The sequence below is a fragment of the Cnephaeus nilssonii genome (assembly GCF_951640355.1).
Source record: "Cnephaeus nilssonii genome assembly, chromosome: 1".
Lineage (NCBI taxonomy): Eukaryota > Metazoa > Chordata > Mammalia > Chiroptera > Vespertilionidae > Cnephaeus > Cnephaeus nilssonii.
In genome coordinates, this window is record NC_137072.1 from 21,990,146 (window position 1) to 22,013,221 (window position 23,076).

Consider the following 23,076-nt stretch of genomic DNA (forward strand, 5'->3'; position numbering starts at 1 on the left):
TACAGGTACTAGTATTTAATTCTACTTAAAAACTACCTTCTCTCCTTCCTAATAACCCACTAAATTATATAAAAAGGGCATAAAGCCACATAAACAAAAAGAACAAAAGGGAAGACAATATAAAGTTTTGCAAGCTAAGAAGGAGACAAGTATAGTAAATGACTTAACAGATCAGGAAAGGTTGCTGCAATAAGACAAGCCCAAAGGCAATGTATCTTGGACCACATAGCACGAGAAACTGAACAACTTTAGGCACCAGGCATCCAGGGGCAGGGAGTTGTACAAGCGCAGCGTTGGTGTATGTACCTGGGAGGGATGGGTTCATGTAAGGCTAAAAACAGAGAGAAATGGGTATAAACTGAAAAACAATCACACACCTCCCTTCCAATCTCCTTCTACACTCCACATTACCTGTCTCTCCCCAACACTAGAAAACTGCAAAAAGAGTAAAGGAGGAAATCTAGAGTTGGAGACACCAGGCACAGCTAAGAAAAGGGATATCATACTGAAAAACGAAGTAACTGAGAACCTAATTCTAAATAGTGAAAGTCCAGCAACCACCTGGCTCAAAAAATATTGGTAACTAAGTTGGTCAATAATAAATTTTCCTCCAAATAAACTAACCCAGTTGGTGGTCTCCTAATAGAAGAACTCAGCTAAATCACCTTTAATGAAGCCAACCAGCCAATAATCCCTGCCCATACACAGAGCTTCCAATCCACTCTTTCTGAATTTGATGGCTAAGAGTGACCAGATTTTTTTTTTTTAAACTCAACCTTTTCTTTTTTAAATATATTTTACTGATTTTTTTACAGAGAGGAAGAGAGAGGGACAGAGAGTCAGAAACATCGATGAGAAACATCGATCAGCTGCCTCCTGCACACCCCCCACTGGGGATGTGCCCGCAACCAAGGTACATGCCCTTGACTGGAATCGAACCCGGGACCCTTGAGTCCACAGGCCGACGCTCTATCCACTGAGCCAAACCGGTTTCGGCAAGTGACCAGATTTTTAAGCAAAGTTTTTAACAAGACAGGTCAAAACAAATAGTGTAGAGAAACTAATGAAAAGAGTCCCAGGAGCAGAAGAAAACTTTAAAAAACTGAAACAAAACAAAAATAACCATCTGATTAATATCCTCATAGAGTTAAGTGAAGATACTGTACCAAGAAACAAAATCAGAAAATGAAAATAAGGAGCATTTAAAGAGCATAAAAGAGCCCTTGGAAATTAAGTGTAATAGAATTCAGGAATTTAAGTTAAGGTTTGGTTAAGTAAAGAACTACTTCAGAAAGTAGGACAAAAACAAAAGTAGGAATTTAAGTTAAGGAATTTAAGCTAAGTAAAGAACTACTTCAGAAAGTAGGACAAAAATAAACACAAAATATAAAATATTAGATTAGTTCAAATGGCCCAACATCCAAATAAAGAAACATACAGAAAAAGCCAACAAGGACAACATAACTGAGGAAATTATCAAAGAAATAACTCAAAAACATTTCTCCTAACTGAAATGTTCTCCAACATAATTTACCAAAACAAAAGGGCCACTGTGTGCCCAGTATAATGATTAAGGAAAAGCACACTACCATGAAAAGTATCAGAGCCCTGGCTAGTGTGGCTCAGTTGGTTGAGTATTGTCCCATGCACCAAAAGGTCACCAGTTGGATTCCCAACCCGGGGATATGGGCACCATCCCCAAGAGGGGGCTTGCAGAAGGCAGCCAATCTATGTTTCTCTCTCTCTCTCTCTCTCTCTCTCTTTCTCTCTCTCTCTTTCCCTTCTTCTCTAACACCAATCAAAAGCCCAGCCAGCGTGGTTCAATGGTTGAGCATCAATCTATGAACCAAGAGGTCATGGGTTCGATTCCTGGTCAGGGCACATGCTCAGGTTGCAGGCTTGATCCCCAGTAGGGGGTGTGCAGGAGGCAGCAAATCAATGACTCTCTCATCATTGATGTTTCTATCATTCTCTCCCTCTCACTTCCTCTCTAAAATCAATAAAAATATATTTTAAAAAAATAAACAAAAACATGTAAGTATCAGAAATAAGGTCGATAAGGAAAAACTATTAAATCCAGAGAGAACAATCACATATAAAAGATTAGAAATCAGAACTTTGTGGGACTTAACAAAAATACTGAAACCTAAAAAGCAATGGAGAAATATCTTCAAAATTCTGAAGGAAAATTATTACCAAATATTCTACTCAGCCACACTATCAATCAATCAAGATGGTAAAACTGTAACATGCAAAATATTTAAAAAGTTCTTGCTCATACACCTTTTCCTATGAAGCTGCTAGAAGATTTACCAGCCAAAAGAAGAAAAAATGGGGGAGTAAATAAAACATTAAGGAAGAAATGGGGGAGTGAAGGGTTAGAAAATAGGGATTCAAAGTAAGCAAAAAGCAAAGAAACTCCCAAGATGATAGTGAAGGAAGTTCCAAGCCTAAAGAGAAACCAGCCCTGATGGGAGCAGGGGAGATGGTACTTTGAGGAAGGTCTCCCAGTTTAAAAGGAAAGTAGGAAGAGGGAAAAGTAGAGGAGAGAAAGGAGGAGGGAGAAGAAGGAGAGAAGAGATGTTGGCAGAGAAAGGAGAAGAGCAAAAGAGAGAGAGGAGAGAGAGAGGGGAGAAGACAGGAAGAAGACAGGAAGAGAAAAAGAAGGAGGGAGAGGAGACGATGAAGAGAGGTCAAGGAAAAAGGAAAGTAGTAGGTAAAGAAAAGAAAAATTGAATTTATAGACTACCTGACTCATTAACCAAATGGAAAATTATATGAAGAAAGCAATCAGTATACTTTGCTTAAAAATTAACAAAACATTTAAATAGTCATAACAATGTAAATATTATTTAGTATTACTGATTTAACCAAAATGTGTGATGCAGTAAAAAACATCTAAAAATGATATGTCAAATATTGATGTTTAGACATTCATTTTAGAAATTTAGAAGTAGCCCAAGCTGGACTGGCTCAGTGGATTGAGTGTTGACCTGCAGACTGAAGGATCCCGGGTAAGATTCCAGTCAAGGGCACGTGTCTGAGTTGCGGGCCCGATCCCCAGTGTGGGGCATGCACGAGGCAGCCAATCAATTGTTCTCTCTCATCACTGATGTTTCTAGCTCTCTCTCTCTCTCTCTCTCTCTCTCTCTCTCTCTCCCCCTTCCTCTCTGAAATCAATAAAATTATATATATTAAAAAAAAAGAATATAGAAGTAAATACCAGAAGGGGTTGCCTCTGAAGAATGAGATGAGGATTCAAGAATCAAGCAGCAAGGTAGTACTATTTTGTGTGTAAAGAGAAGCTTTTGGTTCTACCTGACTTTGACTATGTGCATAACACTTTGATAAACATAAAATTAAGTCTAAACCAAAAAAATGGAATAAATAGGTACCATATGCTGGGCAATGTATCTTACAAGGATACCATATGTTTTCATTTCTCTTACTAGTTATGTAGGCATGTTAGAAAAGGATACAGCCAGGCTGGCATGGCTGAGTGGTTGAGCATCGACCAGTGAACCAGGAGGTCATAGTTCAGCACCCGGTCAGAGCACATGCCCGGGTTGTGGGCTCCATCCCCAGTGTGGGGCATGAGGGAGGCAGCCTATCGATGATTCCCTCTCATCACTGATGTTCTGATGTTTCTGTCTCTCTCTCCCTCCCCCTTCCTCTCTGAAATCAGTAAAAGTATATTACGGCGGGGGCGGGTATACAAACATGTATTAAACACTTACTTCAGGTCAACCTAAGTTATGCTAGCCTTTTCTCACAGTAAAAAAAAGGAATCAAGAAGAGAGACAACAAAAATTGGCTACTTGGTATTTTATCTATGGTGTTAAGCACTAATATCTTAACTTTTTAAAATCTCTTCTCAAAAAACACCCTCTTTAACCTCAATACAGACAAAGGATGAAGAAAATTAGACCATAAGTTATATGACAATCTCAACTTTTGACTTTTCTCTTCTTGCTGCCTCTGAGTCTTAATTTCCCAAAGAACAAATTTCTAGAGAACACTGGACTGCAAGAGTGGGATCAACATTCACTCAAAGATCGTATATATTTTATTGATGCCATACTCAGCAGTGAGTTGTTATATTCATTCTGGGAAATCTCCATAATTTTCAACTTGCAAATTTTTTAAGATCTTTCTGCATTTTACATGTGTGTGACTTCAGTAGTGTTATCAATGCTTTTGTAAATACTTACTATGTATTTTTACTTAGCTTAATTCCAACAATTTTGTACTTCAATGAAACAGTCTAAACATTGCAAAAAATAAGTAAATAAATAAAATCTCTTTCAAAGCTACAGGAACTTAGGATAGTATACTGAATTTTTTTAAAAGCAAATTTTAGATATGACTCAGCAGTAAGAAAGAATGTTAGCAAATGTTTAACTTTGAAGGCATTCTATTTAAAGAATAAGGGCTAAAAAAAACTTGTACAGAAATAAAAAGAAAAAGTTACATATTATTTTTTTATTTAAAGTGCAACTAGAGACACCCCACCCTGGAACATTAGTTGAAACTGCAGCAGTCAATGACGATATCATATTTTATCCCCTAGAAGATGGGGTTGACTATGGCACCAGCATAAACCCTAAATGTGCAGAAGAAGCTCTAACTGCCTCTCTGCATAAGGACAGGAACTAGGTTAAGGGCCTAATCCCACCACTAAGGGGGGAGCTGTACTAGAAAAACATGGCCTGCATCACTAAGACTAGACAAGCTGCACCGAAGTGAGATGCCTGTTCTAGACTTGAGTAGAGGAGTCACCCTAGAAAAACAGGAAACTCAAGCCTAGGCTAAGAGCAAAGTTCTCTGATTTTACTGACTTCACCAATGGGCCCATATTTTAAAGTCTCTCTAACAATTAAGAGCCAGCAAAATTAAGTATATATTGTTGAGTGGAGTTTCCAGGAAAACTTGTTTAAGAGGGTAACTCGGCTGAAAGAAGAACCACTTTTAACCTTACCCTCCCCCTTCTTTCTGCCAGAAACTTCATTCTGCAGTCACAATAACTATAGTTCCAGCTGCCATGCTATAATTGTGGGACAATCCTGAAAACTAAAACCATGTGCTAAGGTTGGTTGGTACATTAGGAAGACAAAAACATCTGATCCCTAGTGACTTCACTGATTTGTCATAAAAGGTTTAAAATGCCTTTCTGAACTCCTTTTCAAAAAAAGAATTTGTAAATTCCTATTTTGTAGAAGTCACTATAATCTGGTATTTACTAATAGCCAAAGGCAATTCTTAACAGTTACAGAGCAAATAAAACACTCCCACAGCAACAGCTTCACAAATTCAGGTTAGAGGAAAAGGAATCCTAAGACAAAAAAAAATCCTAAAGATTAGTAAAAAATCACATAGTATACGAAGAAATCTACCTCCAGAGTTAACAAAGCAAAAGACAAACTTCCAAAATCTCTGAGGAGTTTTAAAATAAGTAGGTTTTCTGGCTCTGACCAGGTAGCTCATTTGGTTAGAGCATCATCCCCATATGCCAAGGTTGAGGGTTGAATTCCTGGTCAGGTCACAAACAAATCCATGTTTCTCTTCCTCGCTCTCTCTCTCTATCTATATATCGCTCTCACTCTCTCTCTCTCTACCCCTCCTCTCTCTAAAATTAATTTTAAAAAGGTTTTAAATGTTCAAATAAATAAAGGAAAGCATATATTCCTTAAAGCAATAAAAGCAAGATACTATTAAAAAAACCAGCAGTTGCCCGGCCAGTGACCGGCCAGTGAACGACAAATACGCCATAACTGGTTGAGTGCCAACCCATGCACCAAGAGATCTCAGATTCAATTCCTGGTCAGGGCACATGCTCAGGGTTGCGGGTTTCAGGCTCAATCCCCAGTGGGGGGCATGCAGGAAGCAGTGATTGATGTTTCTCTCACATCGATGTTTCTATCCTTCTCCCTTCCTCTCTCTCTAAAAATCAATAAAAACATTTTTTTAAAAAAACTATACTGTGTTGTATATCTGAAAGTTTGCTAACAGAGTAGCAAATCTTAAAAAATTCTCATCAAAAGGAAAAAATATTTACAACTTGTGAGATGATTGATGAATATTAACTTATTGTGGTAGTCATTTTGATACAACATATTTAATATGCTGTACAACTTAAATTAATATGTTATATGCCAATTATATCTCAGTAAAAGTGGGAAGAAAAAAAATATATATAGAAGGGCCTAACAGACACTAAAGGTGGACTCAGACTGAGGAGAGTACAGAAAGTACTTCAACTTAATCTTTTATTATTCCTTTTAAGTAGAAGAGAAGATTTGAAGAAAATATGAAGAAGTAACATCTGTTCATTCTGGGTACGGCTCAGAATTATTTGTGATAATTAAATGTATATTATTATAATTTTGCTGGAATTAAATATAATTAATATAGTTAAGTATATAATTTATATGGCTGTATAGATTTATAGTGATTTGCTTACATTATATAGCTTCATTAAGCAAAAATTTAAAAATCCTATATAATAAAAGGCTAATATGCAAATTGTCCCCTCCAGCGGGAGTTCAACCAAGGGGTGGGGCCGGCCAGCCAACTACCTGGGGCCCCTCCCCCCAGCCAGGTCCAGCCTGATTGGGTGGGCCGGCGGGACCCCACCCGTGCATGAATTTGTGCACCAGGCCTCTAATAAAATAATATAACCCGAGATCAATCCCTAAAACCTTGACTTTTGATTCCATCTGGCAATTTCTCCCTAACAATGTAAGAAACAAGGAAGAACTGTAATAAAAAGAGGCAGAGCAGTAGGAAAAAATTACTGCAGGAAAGAAATAGTCTTTCATTTAGCACTAGAATAGCATTATCTAATTAATGCAAATTCTTAACTGGCTTTTGGCCATTTTTTTTTCATGATTCACTCTCAGCATGTTTTTGAAGTAGAATATTTAAAATATAAAATATCCTCACTGTATCTCATTGAAATGATATAAGTAGATAAAATTTCTAACATATCTCTTCAGCCTGGTAATTAAGAACGACAAATACACCATAACTGGTTTGGCTCAGTGGATAGAGCGTCGGCCTGCGGACTGAAGGGTCCCAGGTTCGATTCCGGTCAAGGGCATGTACCTTGGTTGCGGGCACATCCCCAGTGGGAGGTGTGCAGGAAGCAGCTGATAGATGTTTCTAACTCTCTATCCCTCTCCCTTCCTCTCTGTAAAAAATCAATAAAATATATTTTTAAAAAAGAACAACAAATATACATTAAATACAAAAATAGTCATCAGTAAGTATTTTAACCTCTCACCACTATGATAATGATCAGTACGTTGTATAAGTCTAAAAATTTTCTCAACAAAGCATTCATACTTGAGGTGAATAAAGCAATTCAAGTGCTTTCTCTAAATTATGAATGCCTATGCCGAAACCGGGTTTGGCTCAGTGGATAGAGCGTCGGTCTGCGGACTGAAAGGTCCCAGGTTCGATTCCGGTCAAGGGCATGTACATTGGTTGCGGGCACATCCCCAGTAGGAGGTGTGCAGAGAAGGCAGCTAGTCGATGTTTCTCTCTCATCGATGTTTCTAGCTCTCTATCCCTCTCCCTTCCTCTCTGTAAAAAATCAATAAAATATATTTTAAAAAATAATAATAAATAAATAAATAAATTATGAATGCCTATCCACAAAGAGCTTCCCTTAAAAATCAACAAAACTTTCCCCCAATCCTACTTTTATTTTCCTCTTTCCTAACATTTTTAAAATTCAATCTAGCCCTAGATGGTTTGGCTCAGTAGAGAGAGCATCAGCCTGCAGACTGAAAGGTCCCGGGTTCAATGCTAGTCAAGGGCACATACCTCGGTTGCAGGTTCCCTGGCTCTGGTCAGGGTGTGTACCGGATACAATCAATGGGTCTCGCTCAAATCGATGTTTCTTTCTGTCTCTCCCTCTCCCTCCCACTTCCACTCTCTCTAAAAATCAATGGAAAAATATCCTCATCTGAGGATTAACAACAACAACAAAAAAAAATTTCCTGAAAAATAAAATTCAATCTAATCCTACAATCTCTATTCTCTTCAATGCCCTATAACGAGCATTCTGCCCAAACCAGGGAACTATCACTGCTGTCTCAAGAACGTTTTTTAGTCCAGCACACTTGGCAGCAATGTCACTATCAACTATTCTTTCCTGAAAAACCAATTCTTTGTCTGTGTTGCTACTATACCTGTAGTTCTCCCTTCCTGAAGTTCATTATTCATCCTTGGTATCCTGTTTTCTTAGTCTTCCATATGTGAATATTCACCATAGTCCTGTCTTCACTTTTCCTTTTCTCTAACAAAAAAATACCATTTGGTTCCCAGTCTTCCTTCTATGTAGCTCCAACTTTAACCTGACTCCATTATTTTAATCGTAAATTTCCAATGAAAAATCCTAGCAGCATCAAAACCAACGTGCCCAAAACAAAAATTTTCCTTACTCTTCAATTTTGTTCTCCCTCCTCTATTACTATCACTCTTACTATTGATGGTATCACCATTCCCGAATGATCAACCTTGACATTTCAAGATCTTTGATTATTCCCTTTCCTTTACTCAATATCCATTTCTATCATTTCATCCTCCAAAATGCTCCCTTCCTTTTTACTCCCTCCCTTTCTATTCTCACAGTTTTATATTAATAGCATCCTAAGTCTTTCTGTTTCTAAATTTCCCTTTCAAAACCATTCTATATACTTCCAAACTACTTAATACTGTTACACTGTTCTGGATTTTTACTCTTCAATATCTGTCAAGGTACCACCAGCTCATAATTTCACTTTCTCTGAGAAGTGAGCTATCCCAAAACAACAGAGATCTCCCTGTGTCTGAACCACTCAACCATATTGTCTAGCCATGGCCAACTGATGATCTAGGTACCTCATCCAAGACAAGCCAAAAGTTTTGTTTTCGTTTTTTCCCCAAAGGAACATGACATTCAGACTGAGATGTAGTCTCTTAATATGGGAGGTAGAAAATATTAGGAGCTGAAGTATGGCCATCCTTTCACATATAACATGATAGTTGAAAAATTAATCACAGCCCAGACTCCATGCTGTCCTTATCCATAAAATGAGAATGAATAACCTCATAGATTTGATAGGATGATTAAAGGAGAGAATTGATATAGGATATTTAGCAAAGTATCTGACATATAGTAAACAGTTAAAAGTTAACTATTGATTGTTGTAGAAAGCAGCAGAGAAAATCTGCAGAAAGAATAAAGCAGACACAGAGAAAACCAGAAATAAGATTAAGACTAATTCAATTTCCTTTCTAGGTCATGCATACATTTCCATGTTCTGGTTCTTAGCTCCTTTATCCTTAAAATAAAATGCTCTTTCTTAGGTTATTTTAGCTTGGAATAAGGTTTTGTTTCTTACAATGGACCTAACTTTTACAATTGTACACTACAGACATTTAAAGGAGGTTGTGTCTCTTCTTTAAAACCTTTAATTGCCCCCACATCTCATCAAATAAAGCTGAAATAAAATGCATCCTCCAGCCCTGGTCAGGTAGCTCAGTTGGTTAGAGCATCATCCAGATACACCAAAGTTGTGGGGTTGACCCCAGGTGGAACAAACAGATCTCTCTCTCTTTCTTCCTCTCTCTCTCTCTTCCCCCTTTCCCTCTAAAATCAGTAACAAAATTTAAGGATTAAAAAGAAATGCATCCTCCAATATACTTTTTAAGATAACTACCTTATTCACCCTAATATCCTGACCATGCCCTTAGAGGATAAAGGAATAAAAACAGGCAACAGGTGGCATTTAAGACAAATAATGTTGGCATTTTACCAATTCCATTCACAATATTTTTATCCTCCCTCTATTGATACCCACCTTTCCTATTTTCTAATTTTTCTCTGGCCCTGAATCTATTGTAATACCCCTGGAAGAGCCTCACCCTAATTGTCAGTGTTTACTAATAAATTAAAGCATAACTTCCTTTGCTTGGTGACTCATGAACCCCAAATCATAACATGCTACCAAGAGGCAAAAAAGACAGGAGTACACCTATGTATGCTACCACATCAAGTCTTATCATTTTTGATTGATTTCATCCTCCATTTGTTAATTCCCATTATGGTAACATTTGAACAATCGCTATAATTCTGCTACAGTGCATTTTCACACTCAAACAAAACATATCAAAAGAATACTGCTCTGAATTTCAAACCTAAATAGGCTATTCAGCCATTTGCTCAGGCAAAAGTAAAAGATTCTGTTTTTACTATACATGTAGAGAAGTTGAAATGTTTCTTTCCTACCTTCTGTCAAATTCTCTAGTCAACACCAAAATGAAGGAACTATAACATTGCAAATAATAATGCTTTTATATGATTAATGAAGATTAAATCTATTTCTCCCTGATAGATCTAGAAGTTCAAATGGAAAAATACTTTTGGCCATAAAGAATAAACATACCACCCAGGCAGTGTGGCTCGGTTGAGCATTGACCTATGAACCAGAAGGACAGGTTCAATTCCCAGTCAGGGCACACGCATGGGTTGCAGGCTTCATCCCTGGTAGGGGCGTATAGGAGGCAGCCAATCAATGATTCTCTCTCATCATTCATGTTTCTCTCTCTCCCTCTCCCTTCCTCTCTGGAAGCAATAAAAATATATTTAAAATAAATAAACAAACATACCTCCCTCATTCTTATAGGTGGTTTACAAAAGTGTTCAGGACCGGCTGGTGTGGCTCAGTGGTTGAGCATCAACCCATGAACCAGATGGTCATAGTTCGATCCCTGGATTTCAGGCTGGATCCCCAGTAGGGAGTGTACAAGCGGCAGCCGATCAATGATTGCCTCTCATCATTGATGTTTCTATCTCTCTCTCCCTCTCTCTTCCTCTCTCTGAAATCAATAAAAACTTTTTTTTTAAGTGTTCAGAAAGAAGGCAGCCAGCTAAGTAAAAAAGGAAGATCTTTATGTTGTTTTGCCAAAGGGACTGAATGTCTGAAAATACTGAGCAAAGTTAAACTATACATGTGCAGACATAATAAAAAGAGTATAAATCGCTAAATTCTTAATGTGTTTTTTATTCATTAAAAAAAACTTGACAGAATTATCAGTATAACTTCCTTTTGTCCTTCTGTCATTATATTCTAACTATGATTAGCCAATTTAACCTTCAAATCAGGAGTTAGGGCTAATAAGCTAAAATACAACTTTATATATTATCTGCTGAAAGTATCCATCAACATATGCTTATGTTGTAGAATTTCTTTTTCAGATTTTAGAAAATTGGTTTAAAACTGTAAGTCAATATTTGGCCCAAATTCAATATTTGAACAACAGACTGACAACCCTTCAAACTGAAACATGTACGTAATATCCTAAGCTACTCAGTGAAGTATTTTAATATTTTTGATAAACAGTCCTTACCACTCTGGCTGCTCTTTCCTGAGATTCACACTTCCTGCAAAACCATGGTCCAGTGGGTACTTGAACAATGCCATAGCAAGCTGTCGGGAAATAAAATATTTTAAATTATGTTAAAAATAAAGAATTATGGAAAATCAAATACCCTTTCAAAGCTTTATTAAACTAATTACCTCTCAAACTATTAATGTAAACCTCCTGCTTTGTAGAAAATTAAAACATCTTATATCTATATTTAACACATACATTATCTTAGTTGAAATTGTATGACATAGTAAAAATGTTAAAATGCCAATTATGTTATTTCATTTAAGTATAAACATTACAATTTTAATTATTCTTTTATGATAGGAATATTAGGCAAAATTTAACACATGATTAGATTTTTTATAGACTAATTCAGAAGTTAATTAATTCATTCCTATATCATGCAGTTTAAAAAGCAATCATTTTATATAAGTCTAATGAAAATATTTCCAAATCATCTTTCAAAATGAGCAACTGATACTGCAGAAAAGAAAATTAAATGTAAAAGTGAAATGAGCCGAAACCGGTTTGGCTCAGTGGATAGAGCTTCGGTCTGCGGACTGAAAGGTCCCAGGTTCGATTCCGGTCAAGGGCATGTACCTTGGTTGCGGGCACATCCCCGGTGGGGGGTGTGCAGGAGGCAGCTGGTCGATGTATCTCTCTCATCGATGTTTCTAGCTCTCTATCCCTCTCCCTTTCTCTCTGTGAAAAATCAATAAAATATATTAAAAAAAAAAAAGTGAAATGAGCCCAGCTGCGGTGGCTTAGCAGTTCAGTGTCTCAACCCATGAACCAAGAGGTCACCAGTTTAATTCAGATCAGGGCACAGGACCAGGTTTCACTTTCTGGGCTGGATTCCCAGAGGGGACGTGCAGGAGGCAGCCAATGGATGATGTTTCTCTCTCATCAATGTTTCCATCTCTCTCTCTCTCTCTCTCCCATCCTCTCTCTAAAAATCAATAAAAACACATTTGAGAAAAAAAAAAAAAAGTGAAATGCTTCCAGAATAGGCAAATCTATAGAGACAGTGGTTGCCTGGGGAGTTGAGTAGAAATGGGAGTAACAAGGTTTCTCGTTAGGGTGGTGAAAATGTTCTAAAATTGTGGTAATGGATGCAAAGTTTAGTGAATACACCAAAAAGTGAACTGTACACTTTAAAAAGGTGAATTGTATGGTCTGTAAATCACATCTCAATGAAGGTGTTACTTATAAAAAGTGAACACTCCTAAATATATGTGAATGTTCCAGTAAGTATGAATATATATCACATATCTAAGTCTAGTTGTTTTTTAAAAAATTGTTTTTATAATATGTAATTAACTCAAAATTGAAATTTTCCTAAAAACACTAACATGTAATTGACATTCTCGAGTGAGCGCAAAGGAAACTTGAAAATACCTTAAATATTGGAAGGCACTTAAAGAATATAAAATCAGCACAAATTTTTAAATCTCAAAAATGTTCTATCAGCCAAGAAACACTACATGAGTGTCCAAAACATATTTCAATTCAGAAGTACTTGTAAAGAAGAAAATTAACTTTAAAAAAATTTAAGCCGAAACCAGTTTGGCTCAGTGGATAGAGCGTCGGCCTGCGGACTCAGGGGTCCCAGGTTCGATTCCGGTCAAGGGCATGTACCTTGGTTGCGGGCACATCCCCAGTAGGGGGTGTGCAATCTCATCGATGTTTCTAACTCTCTATCCCTCTCTCTTCCTCTCTGTAAAAAATCAATAAAATATATTTTAAAAAAAAAATTTAAGACTTAAATGAGCCAAAACAGGTTTGGCTCAGTGGATAGAGCGTCGGCCTGCGGACTGAAGGGTCCCAGGTTCGATTCCGGTCAAGGGCATGTACCTTGGTTGCGGGCACATCCCCAGTGGGGAGTGTGCAGGAGGCAGCTGATCGATGTTTCTCTCTCATCGATGTTTCTAACTCTCTATCCCTCTCCCTTCCTCTCTGTAAAAAATCAATAAAATATATGAGAAAAAAAAAAAGACTTAAACATTTTCTATATTGAGATGAGATTACTTATCAAAACCTGATAATTTATCATCCAATTCATAAGAAATACCTCCACCAATGCCAATAAACACTGAAATGCAAATACTATATAGCAGTTTTCTAATACCTTAAAATCAGTATCTAGTTTCAACACATTTTTACTCCTTAAAAAAGGAAGCTGTGCAACCTTGTTCTTCTTTAAAGGAATATGGGAGTAACTGTATCTTCAGGTTAATTCACTACCTCCTAAGTCTCCCTTCCCAGTTCTAAGATTCCATTCTAAAGAATGCACTTTAGCCCCACTTATTTACCCCTCAATGCCAGATTCAGAAATGGGAATGGGGCAGGTTGGTGAATAATAAGGAGAGTATAAGAGCCTCCAAAAAATTACCTAGGTTGCCTCACTTCCTTACCACATGAAAGGTCAATGTCCAGAAAAATGTCTTGTTAGTGTCCTAGGTTTGTTTTTTTTTTAATATCAAAAAACCTCACCGAGTGGAAACACCCAGAAATAAACTAAGATGCTCCCCAAATCACTGGTGGCACCACCTCTTTTTCTCTTCAGTCACTTATGCTAAGGAAGTGGCCTGATTTGGCCACTGAGCACATCCAGCAGCCCAAGCCAGTTCAACCAAAGCCACTCCTGCAGCAGCACAACTGCGGCGCGACCTTCCGCCCTCTCCTCCGCAGCAAGCTCCCAGTCCCCAGCAGCAGATCTCCGCCAGAAAGCTGGAGGTGCAGCCGCAGACGCCTCCCCTCCCTAATCTAAAGCGGCCCAGCAGCCCCTTGCCCCCCTCCCCCACGCCCCAGAGCAGTGAGCGGCGTTCCCAGGCTGATTCCATGCCACAGGAAGTCCCCAGACACACTGCGGCAGACGGGAGCGGGCCTGAAGGGGGAGGGGTCTACACGTGCCCGAACCCACAGCCAAGGTAACGCTCCCGAGGGGGGCAAGCCCTGCCGCCCCCCGCACTCCACCCCTCCCGCAGCCCCGCAGCCTCCTCCTCCAACCACGGTCCCGAAGTCTCCAGACCCCCGGGTCCGGGCGCAGGCGGCGGCCAAATGACACTTGAGAGAGTGAGCGCCGAATCACATGACAGTCCAGGCCACACGCACTTTCTCCCACACGCACAGCCCACCCCCGCCGCTCCCCGCCGCGGCCCCGCGGAGTCAATCCCGGGCCGCGGAACGGAACGGAACGGAACGGGGCGGGGAGGGGCGGGGGGAGCTGGCAGTTGCAGCCCCGGTGGGGGAAGCGGTGACGGTTGGGAGCAGGCCCGGTTCGGCCCGGCGGGCGGTTGGGTGTTTACCTTGATGCACCGCGACGCTGCAGCCGTGCCCGTCGCAATAAACCAGTGGGTTCTCGGCCCAGCCTCTCTCGTCTGAGCAAACGCAACAGCCTCCAATCATCTCCTTCATACTATGGGAGACCTCGTCCTCCAGAGACACGGGCCGGTCGCTAGAGACCATCTAAGAGGGAGTTGGGGGGGACCATTAAAAAACACATGCAAGCCAGTTAGTGCTCCCCCCGCACCCCCCTCCGCACAGCCAGCCACCCGCGCTCCCGCTCCCTCCCGGCGCCCGGCCCACGCCCGCCAATCGGCCGCTCGCTCACTCGGGCTTTGCCGCTCAGTCACTCACGTTCCGCACAGGAGTCAGGAGCCATGTCCTTGCCGACTCCCCCCACTTCCCCTCCACCGCCTCCTCCGCCTCCTCCGGGTCTTCTTCCCGCCCCACCTCCACCCGGCGGCTAGAGCTGCAGCCCGGAGAGGGCACACATAATCAAGTAGGCCTCCGCACAGGCGCACTGGGGGGCTCCCGCTGGGCCCCGGCGGCGAGGGAGGGGAAGGGGCGCTGCGCTTCCTCCTCCAGCGTCACTCGGCGTGCGCGCCCGCCCGCGGCCGGCGTGAGAAGGCCTGGGAGAGGCAGGGCTGCGTGCGCGTCGCCGCGGACGGCGGGCCGCGCCTACCTCCCGGCGCCTTCCCCGCCCCGGGCCGCCCGCCGCCGCCGCCGAGGTGTGCTGGAGGTTGGGGGCGATGGGAGCCGGCGGCGCGCCGGGGCCGGAACGCGCCAACGGGAGGGCGCGGGGGCGCGCGCGCGGGGCGGGACGTTGGGCTGTCTCCGCGGCGCCGGTCTCGCGGGCCGCGTGCGCTGCCCGGAGAGGCCCCAGGGTAGGGGAGTGGGATGCCGAGGCTGGGAGCGGGGGCGTCTCGTCATCGTGGCCCGTAGGGATTCCCGGGGCTTCTCCGTGCACGAGAACCTGCCTGCCGGCCTTTTTCTCCAGAACTGGCCCTGGACGGACTAGGCTTGGGCAGGTCGGCCAGCCTCCGGGAAGGCTGCAGTGAAGCCTGGCTTCCTGCAGTTGGCCGTGCTGACTTCACTGTCCTGCCGCAGCCTCTCCACCCATTAAATTCCCATCCTGGACTCGGCCCAAAGTTCCGCCAGTGGAAGTGCCGCCCAATCTGCCGCTCATTTACATACCACATTGGCCCCAGTGACAAATGGAAGTGCATTACAGACGGAAGGTCAAAAGCCTGGTTAGGGTTATAGTCGGAGAGAGAACACCAAGGCTACCCTCAGCTTGCTGTGTAGGAGTACAGATGCTTGTTAATCAGGAATTAGCAATATAATGTGATGATCTGAAAAATGAAGTTAGTTATATGATCATAAAAGATGCAGGAATCCAAGTTCTAGTCAGTCACCAAGTGATAACACCATGAAACTGGAGTCCAATTTTCACTGAGGATTTCTCTGATCGGGCTCTGCACTCCAAATTTAACTATTGAAAATTTAAAATGACTCTTTTTCTTTAAGGTCATTTAAGTGGTAGAAAGATGGGCTCCCTCCTCATTAGAAAGTGGATTAGGCCTGTCTGAATAGATTAATTAGCTAGATACTGAGCAGTTTTGAGATGTAAAATCTTCCACTGCTGCCCTACCCCCTATGTATCCTTGTAAGCTCAGTATTAATTTTTAGGCAAAAGTGTCTAATTGTAAAAGTTTAGCATGAAATAGGAATGTAGATACTTTGTTTAAATGACAAGCCTAGTTACAAGGCAAATTCATGGCTTTGGTTAATACCTGGCAGATACAAAATGGTTGTTTATCAGGAATTAGCAATATAAAGATCTGGAAAATGCAGTTATACAATGCTAAAGGATGAAGGAAACCAAGTTCTGGACAGCTACCAAAAGATAATGGTTTAAGCTTTAAAAGCATTCCAAATGTTCTCATGAAGAAAAATAAATGGTAGCATGATTTCAAATTAATTGCTAGAAATCTATTTAAAATGAATGAATCTAATACCATGTAAGGATATATTATCAAATTTATTCAAACATTCTAAAACTAAGAGAGAAACCTACAGTAATGGAAATCTACTGTAGGTAGTGTAAGGTAAGGAAAATATGTACACTAAATATGTACAAAAAATGAGAATGCAATTTTAGCTTTAATAGTACAGTTAGAAAATGTGACTACAAGATTACATACTTATAAAATGCAAATTCTTTCAGGGGCCATGGCAACAATTAAATTTCTGAACATATAATAATTATGGTCTTAAAATGTCATTGATATTTATAACTAAAACTGCCTTCAAAGAAAACTATTGTTGCCCTAGCCCCGTGGTCGGCAAACTGCGGCTCGCGAGCCACATGTGGCTCTTTGGCCCCTTGAGTGTGGCTCTTCCACAAAATACCATGGCCTGGGAGAGTCTATTTTGAAGAAGTGGCGTTAGAAGAAGTTTAAGTTTAAAAAATTTGGCTCTCAAAAGAAATTTCAATCGTTGTACTGTTGATATTTGGCTCTGTTGACTAATGAGTTTGCCGACCACTGCCCTAGCCGGTTTGGCTCAGTGGATAGAGCAGAGGACTGAAAGGTCCTGGGTTTGATTTCAGTCAAGGGCATGTACCTTGGTTGTAGGCTCAATACCCAGCCCCAGTTGGGGTGCAGGCAACCAATCGATGAGTCTCTCTCACATAGATGTTTTGGAAAAAATAAAAAAACTATTGTTTTGTGTATCTTAACTGTGTATTTTATCTTTACCCTTTTACAAGAGATACCAGTTTTACATCCAATTCCTACTCAGGTTCATACTCCTAATGAAGAGTACTCTGAGTTAAAATCAATGTGAAACTTCCCTTCTCAAATACTGCAGTCAAACCTTAATGCACTAAATTATTTAAAAATACATTATTTTGTTTTCAGTGCATTAGAGCTTAGTTCTTGTGATAGCATTAATTTATAAGGAAAGAAGGATGTGTACTTTACCCTACTCTGTAACACAATACAAGAAATGTAGGTAAACACTTGCTATTTCCAAATCAAAACAAAAACATGTGTAAGAGACTTTGAAATTTAGAAAAACAGAGAAAATACAGTGTTTCATAAAAACAGGCCTGTAGCCCTAGCTGGTTTGCTCAGTGGATAGAGCGTCAGCCTGAGGACGGAAGGGTCCCAGGTTCGATTCTGGCCAAGGGCACATGCCCGGGCTGTGGGCTTGATCCCCAGTAGGGGGCATTCAGGAGGCAGCCTATCGATGATTCTCTCTCATCATTGATGTTTCTATCTCTCTCCCTCTCCCTTCCTCTCTGAAATCAATAAAATTATATTTTTAAAAAAGAACAGGCCTGTATATAAATAATAACATCTGTTGCAGAAATTTTACCAAAGATGTACATATAAATGTTGACAAAATAAGCCAAATTACTTAAAAATTATATTTAACATATTAAATGTTGTTATTAATATTAAGAAAAATCATAATGGGTATAAATGGGTTATTCTAAGTGTAACTCATGTACCAGATATAAAGCTTTCTTATGTAATATATCAGAAATGTAATATTTAATATATTTTTTGTTGTTCTTGTTAATCCTCACCTGAGGATATTTTTTCCATTGATTTTTAGAATGAGTAGAAAGAAGGGAGGCAGAGAGAGAGAGAAAGAAATAAACATGGATGTGAGAGAGACACATGCATTGATTGCCTCCTGCACCCTTGCACCATTGGGGCCAGGGATAGAACCTGTAAATCAGGTAGGAGCCCTTAACCAGGAAGCAAACCTGAAACCCTTAGGTGCACAAGCCAACACTCTATCCACTGTACCACACTGGCCAGGGCTTTAATATATTTCTATCAAATAGTAGTAAAAAGAAAGAATAACAAATATTATAAAATAGTTCAGATATCTGTTTTGTTTTTTATTCAGTAAACATTTACTGAACATTTACTGTGAGCCAGGGATTGTTTTGTATACAGAAATAGAGCAGTAAGTTATATTTATCCTTTGTGTGATATACATACACATACATATATAAGACAATTGACTAAGTATTTGAATTCTCATGCCTCAGAATGGATTTAAAACTTTATTGTTAAATTGCCACAATTCTTGAAGTTCAAAGAAGTTTTTAAAAATACAAGGTAATAGCCCTAGCTGGTTTGGCTCAGTGGATAGAGCGTTGGCCTGCAGACTGAAAGGTCCAGGTTCGATTCTGATTAAGAGCGCATGTCTGGGTTGCAGGCTCATTCCCCAGTAGGGGGTGTGAAGGAGGCAACCAATCAATAATTTTCTCTCATCATTGATATTTCTCTCTCCCTTCCTCTCTGAAATCAATAAAAAAATACAAAGTAATATTAAAACCATAGTCCATAGGATTTATAGAATAACTTCATAGAAAAGGACAATTTTAATCTTAAAATAATGTTACCCTTTAAATCTGATTCTACATTCTCAAAATACATTTTGGAAAAAAGTGTTTATAGTACCTGTAGAATAAAACAAAAACTTGTCTCCAGTATTATTCTTCATATAGCAGCAGTTAACTCAGTACTGGTCATTTATTTCTCTATTTATCTGAGGTAAACCACAAAAAAACTCAATGTATTTTATGATGTAACCTCTAACCGTACTATAATGAGAAACTGTATTTTTTTCCTCTATGGTATATGTCTTCTTATAACTTTCTTTATTCCTGAACCTGGGAACCAAATTTTTTACTTGCTTTTCCTTAATTATTTGTATAAATAGGTACTATGAAATATTTAACCCAAATTTGGCTCATAGGTTAGTATTGCTTATTTTCATTTTTTTTAATTAAAGCTTTATTTGCATCCTGTTTGTGCATATTATACTTAGTGTACATAATGGTAAACACACCATTGAGGTATATTTATGTAATGAGGTATAGAAATTGAGGTATATTTCTATGTTAAGACTAATTTCATTCTCCTTAACTCAGGTTTTTGACTTCCACAAAGTGTTTAAAATTCCATATTGGCTCTTATATTAAAGTTTTTTAAAAAAATAAATAAATGAAAAGCAATTATTAGAGTTCATCTACTAAACCTCATCAGAAACTATAATCTTGTTTCTAAATAAATTGGATGAAAAACACAAAAACGCAATTTCTTATTATCTGTACAAACTTTCAGATATGTCCTCTTTTACATAAAGAAATCTCAATAAAGTTTTGTTTTGCTTATTGGGTACCCAAGGTCTCTTACCTTTTATATGAAGTTTATTATCAGCCATATATTTATGCTGGTATGATTAAAATATTGAGGTATTTCTTTAACTACTTTTGTGATTTGTCTCATAAGTGACAATTGTGTTATTCATAAGTGAATACTGTGTCCTTATAGATACAAAGCCACACATGACACCTATATTATGGAGTACTATTAGAAATTTCATTAAAAGATACTCATTCCCATTGTTTTCAATTGATATTTTGTTAATGGATTTTGGGAAATTCCATTCAATGATGATGTGTTAATCTTACTAGTTACTAGGTGATATTTTTACACACATACCACCTAGCAAGTGTGTTATGCACAGTAGGCCCATAATAAATATTCATTTATGTACAATATTGGTATTTAATAGCTTATTGCGACTGAGCTTAATTTTTCTGAGTAAGGCAAGACTTTATCTGTACAACTGAACTAAAAGGTAAGTAATGATTTACAGAAATTTTCAGATAAATAGGTTTCCTTAAATATTTTCAGTAGTTAAAATTAATATAGGTAAAGAGTTTTTATTTACCAAGTTGTTTAGAAGTGTCTATATTTAAGTAGCCCTCAAATGTTACCCACCTTTTCATGTAAATGAATCAATCGTGATTAATATTGTTAGATACCCTTAATTGTTGAAAAGTTTAGTTATGTAATTCTGAAATTTAAATAGTGTATAATCTAAATTTTAAAACTTTAAGACTCATAGTCTAATTTTACTTTAAAGGATTTGGTTTGGTTAATCTTGTGTTTGGCTTTAAAGCTACTCTGTTTCTATGAAATTGATATATATTGGCTTTGTTGGCATTTTTGGGTAAAACTCCATGTAATTACCACCAGAAAAATATCTAAAAGGTGCCGTTAGATCATCTAGGCATTACATAAATCTCAATAACATTTCAGAGTTGGACTATTGTTTTTTCCATGATGCAACAATACCTAAAGGTTTACATTTTGACTTTATAATGTAAGGAGTGTAAGGTCTATGTTCCCATTTTTTTACTGACACTAAAGATTTGCATTCCTGTTATGACTAAAATGACAAATGTAGGTGTCTGTTTATAAGATACAATAAGTTATCTAAGTGAAAAGATTCTGGACATGGAAAAGAGGAAAATCAGGTTTTGAAATGAAAGAGAACCTTGAAAGTAAATGAAACATATCTTGCACCAAAAAAATAAAAAATAAAAAGAAGAGCAAGAAGAAGAAACTATTAAACTGAATTGCTAAATATTATTTGGCCCCCCAAAAACATCACTTTTTTAAGATTTAAATGTCTACCCCTCTGAAAGGGGCCACTGCTTACCAAATCCAGATTCAAGCCCAAGAATATGTTAATTAACTGCATTGTGTCCCAGAAAGAATGAGGTTGACAAATTCATTTTTTATTCCTTCAATTAATAAATGGTTTTCCCAGTACATCTTATATTTTAAAAAACTATAATGTGTATATTTACCTCTTGAAATTATACAGTAACAGTGTCAAGGACCTATTGGACCCAGGATAAATCGTATGAAGCTTAACATTCCAGTCGAATTAAAGACACAAGCCCCCAATCATTTTTTGTCAGTCTTACTTTACTATGGCGCTTAAGACCTAGAATGTATGTAATTTTTATATGGTGCCGCTTTACCCCAATTAAAAAAGCAAAGATCACTGGTGCAAGCAGAAGTGGAAAATACAGTGACATGAAATTAAGAAGGGTTATTTCAAACACTGACCAGGAATACGACATAAGTTCCTTTCCATCCCCAACCCTTTTCATATCCTTTTTCCCACCCATTTGTTGTTTTTCTCACAAGTATATCATGACTTGTAACATTTTAACTTTAAATGAAACAAACAAAAAATGCCTGAACACTAAAAGGTGTAAAAAGATACACCTTCTACAATCAACTACATAGCAAATAAACTTATAAAGCTATTCTAAATACTCAAAGGCTTAAAAATAAAAAAATGTAAATTGCATCCAAGAAGTTAGGGAGGGGGGACTATGGGAGGACGAGTGTGTAAGAAATGAACAGACTGAGAATACTTAATTTTCCACACCAATTTTTTTTTCTGATCAAACCTTTCCACAGTTAGACCTCAAATGATTTCTTATATAAGAATTTCTACCTATACCTCAAAATAATTGAGTGATTTCCATGAGGAAATGCAAGTTTAGGAAGAAGATCCGCAAAATGAAAGTGTTAAAATGCAAACCACTTCTATAGTATTTCAAATGCAAAAATCTCAACCACCACTACCTTTAATTCTTAGGGTTGTCTGCAAACAGACGCTGTTTATGAACATCATCTGTTAACTTCTTCCTTGTAATTCAAAACTCTTGTCAAATTATGTTTTCATGATGACGTGTAAATATAATATTCCATTAGAGATCAATTCTAATTGGTTTTTAAAAATCCACCTTGGGAAACAGTGCTGCATACACAGACTAGTAATGGGTATTTTACATGGAATTTCCGCAAAGTCTATTATAAATCTAAGTGTAAATTACTCCCATGCCCTAGTAAGGTTTGGACCCAAGGACTGGAATTATTTCTTCATGAGTTTTCACGCACAATGACTTTGGTCTTGTCTTCCACACCCATGAGCACTTGTTGGAAATTCATTTTAAAAACACAGCGACGTTTGCTAGAAATACTTTTTCCACATGGCTCACAAAGGAAGAGAGAGTTTGCGTACGTGGGTTGCAATTATTTGTTCCAAAACAGGGTTTAAAAGCCAATGACACGTTTTTCCCTTTTGAATTTCACGGTTATTTTTGAAAATGTATTTCACGTTAAGAAACCAAGCCTGTTTTTGTTAGGTGTACCTCGGCCCTTTTAAAATGAGACTTCATACACACAACAAAGAGCTGAATAACAGCAAATACAGAGGCTGCGAAACGTGCTTTTCCGGACCCCTGTGAACCCCGAATCCATACGTTGAAAAACATTAAAAACATGGTGGAGTCTGCTCCAACTCCCCGGACGCAGACAAAAAGAAGCCGGCCCTGGTCTCCACATAGTGAGCACTTTATAAGACGGGCAGGCTCCTTCCCTCTGGAACGTGTGAGTCGCAGGCTCGCCCAGCTGCCGCCAACCCCGCGGCGCGCGGGAGCCCCTCGCCGCCGAGCCTGTGGAGACCCGCCGG

At 39.0% G+C, this 23,076-nt stretch overlaps 1 protein-coding gene across 9 annotated transcripts in view; it reads right to left on the reverse strand.

Moving 5' to 3' along the window:
* MLLT10 (MLLT10 histone lysine methyltransferase DOT1L cofactor) overlaps positions 1 to 15,364 on the reverse strand; it is a 233,296-nt gene extending 217,932 nt beyond the window's left edge. For 6 of the 9 annotated variants that reach the window (XM_079770544.1, XM_079770543.1, XM_079770541.1 and 3 more), the window contains exons 1-3: positions 15,035 to 15,364; positions 14,730 to 14,889; positions 11,398 to 11,477 (exon numbers count right to left, since the gene is read on the reverse strand). In XM_079770544.1, coding sequence (XP_079626670.1) covers positions 11,398 to 11,477; positions 14,730 to 14,889 — 240 coding nt within the window. In that variant the 5' untranslated portion in view covers positions 15,035 to 15,364. Of the gene's footprint in view, positions 1 to 11,397; positions 11,478 to 14,729; positions 14,890 to 15,034 lie in introns of those variants that run through there. The other 3 variants (XM_079770538.1, XM_079770540.1, XM_079770542.1) reach the window with 3 other exon arrangements.
* Between the last annotated feature and the right edge of the window lie 7,712 nt (positions 15,365 to 23,076).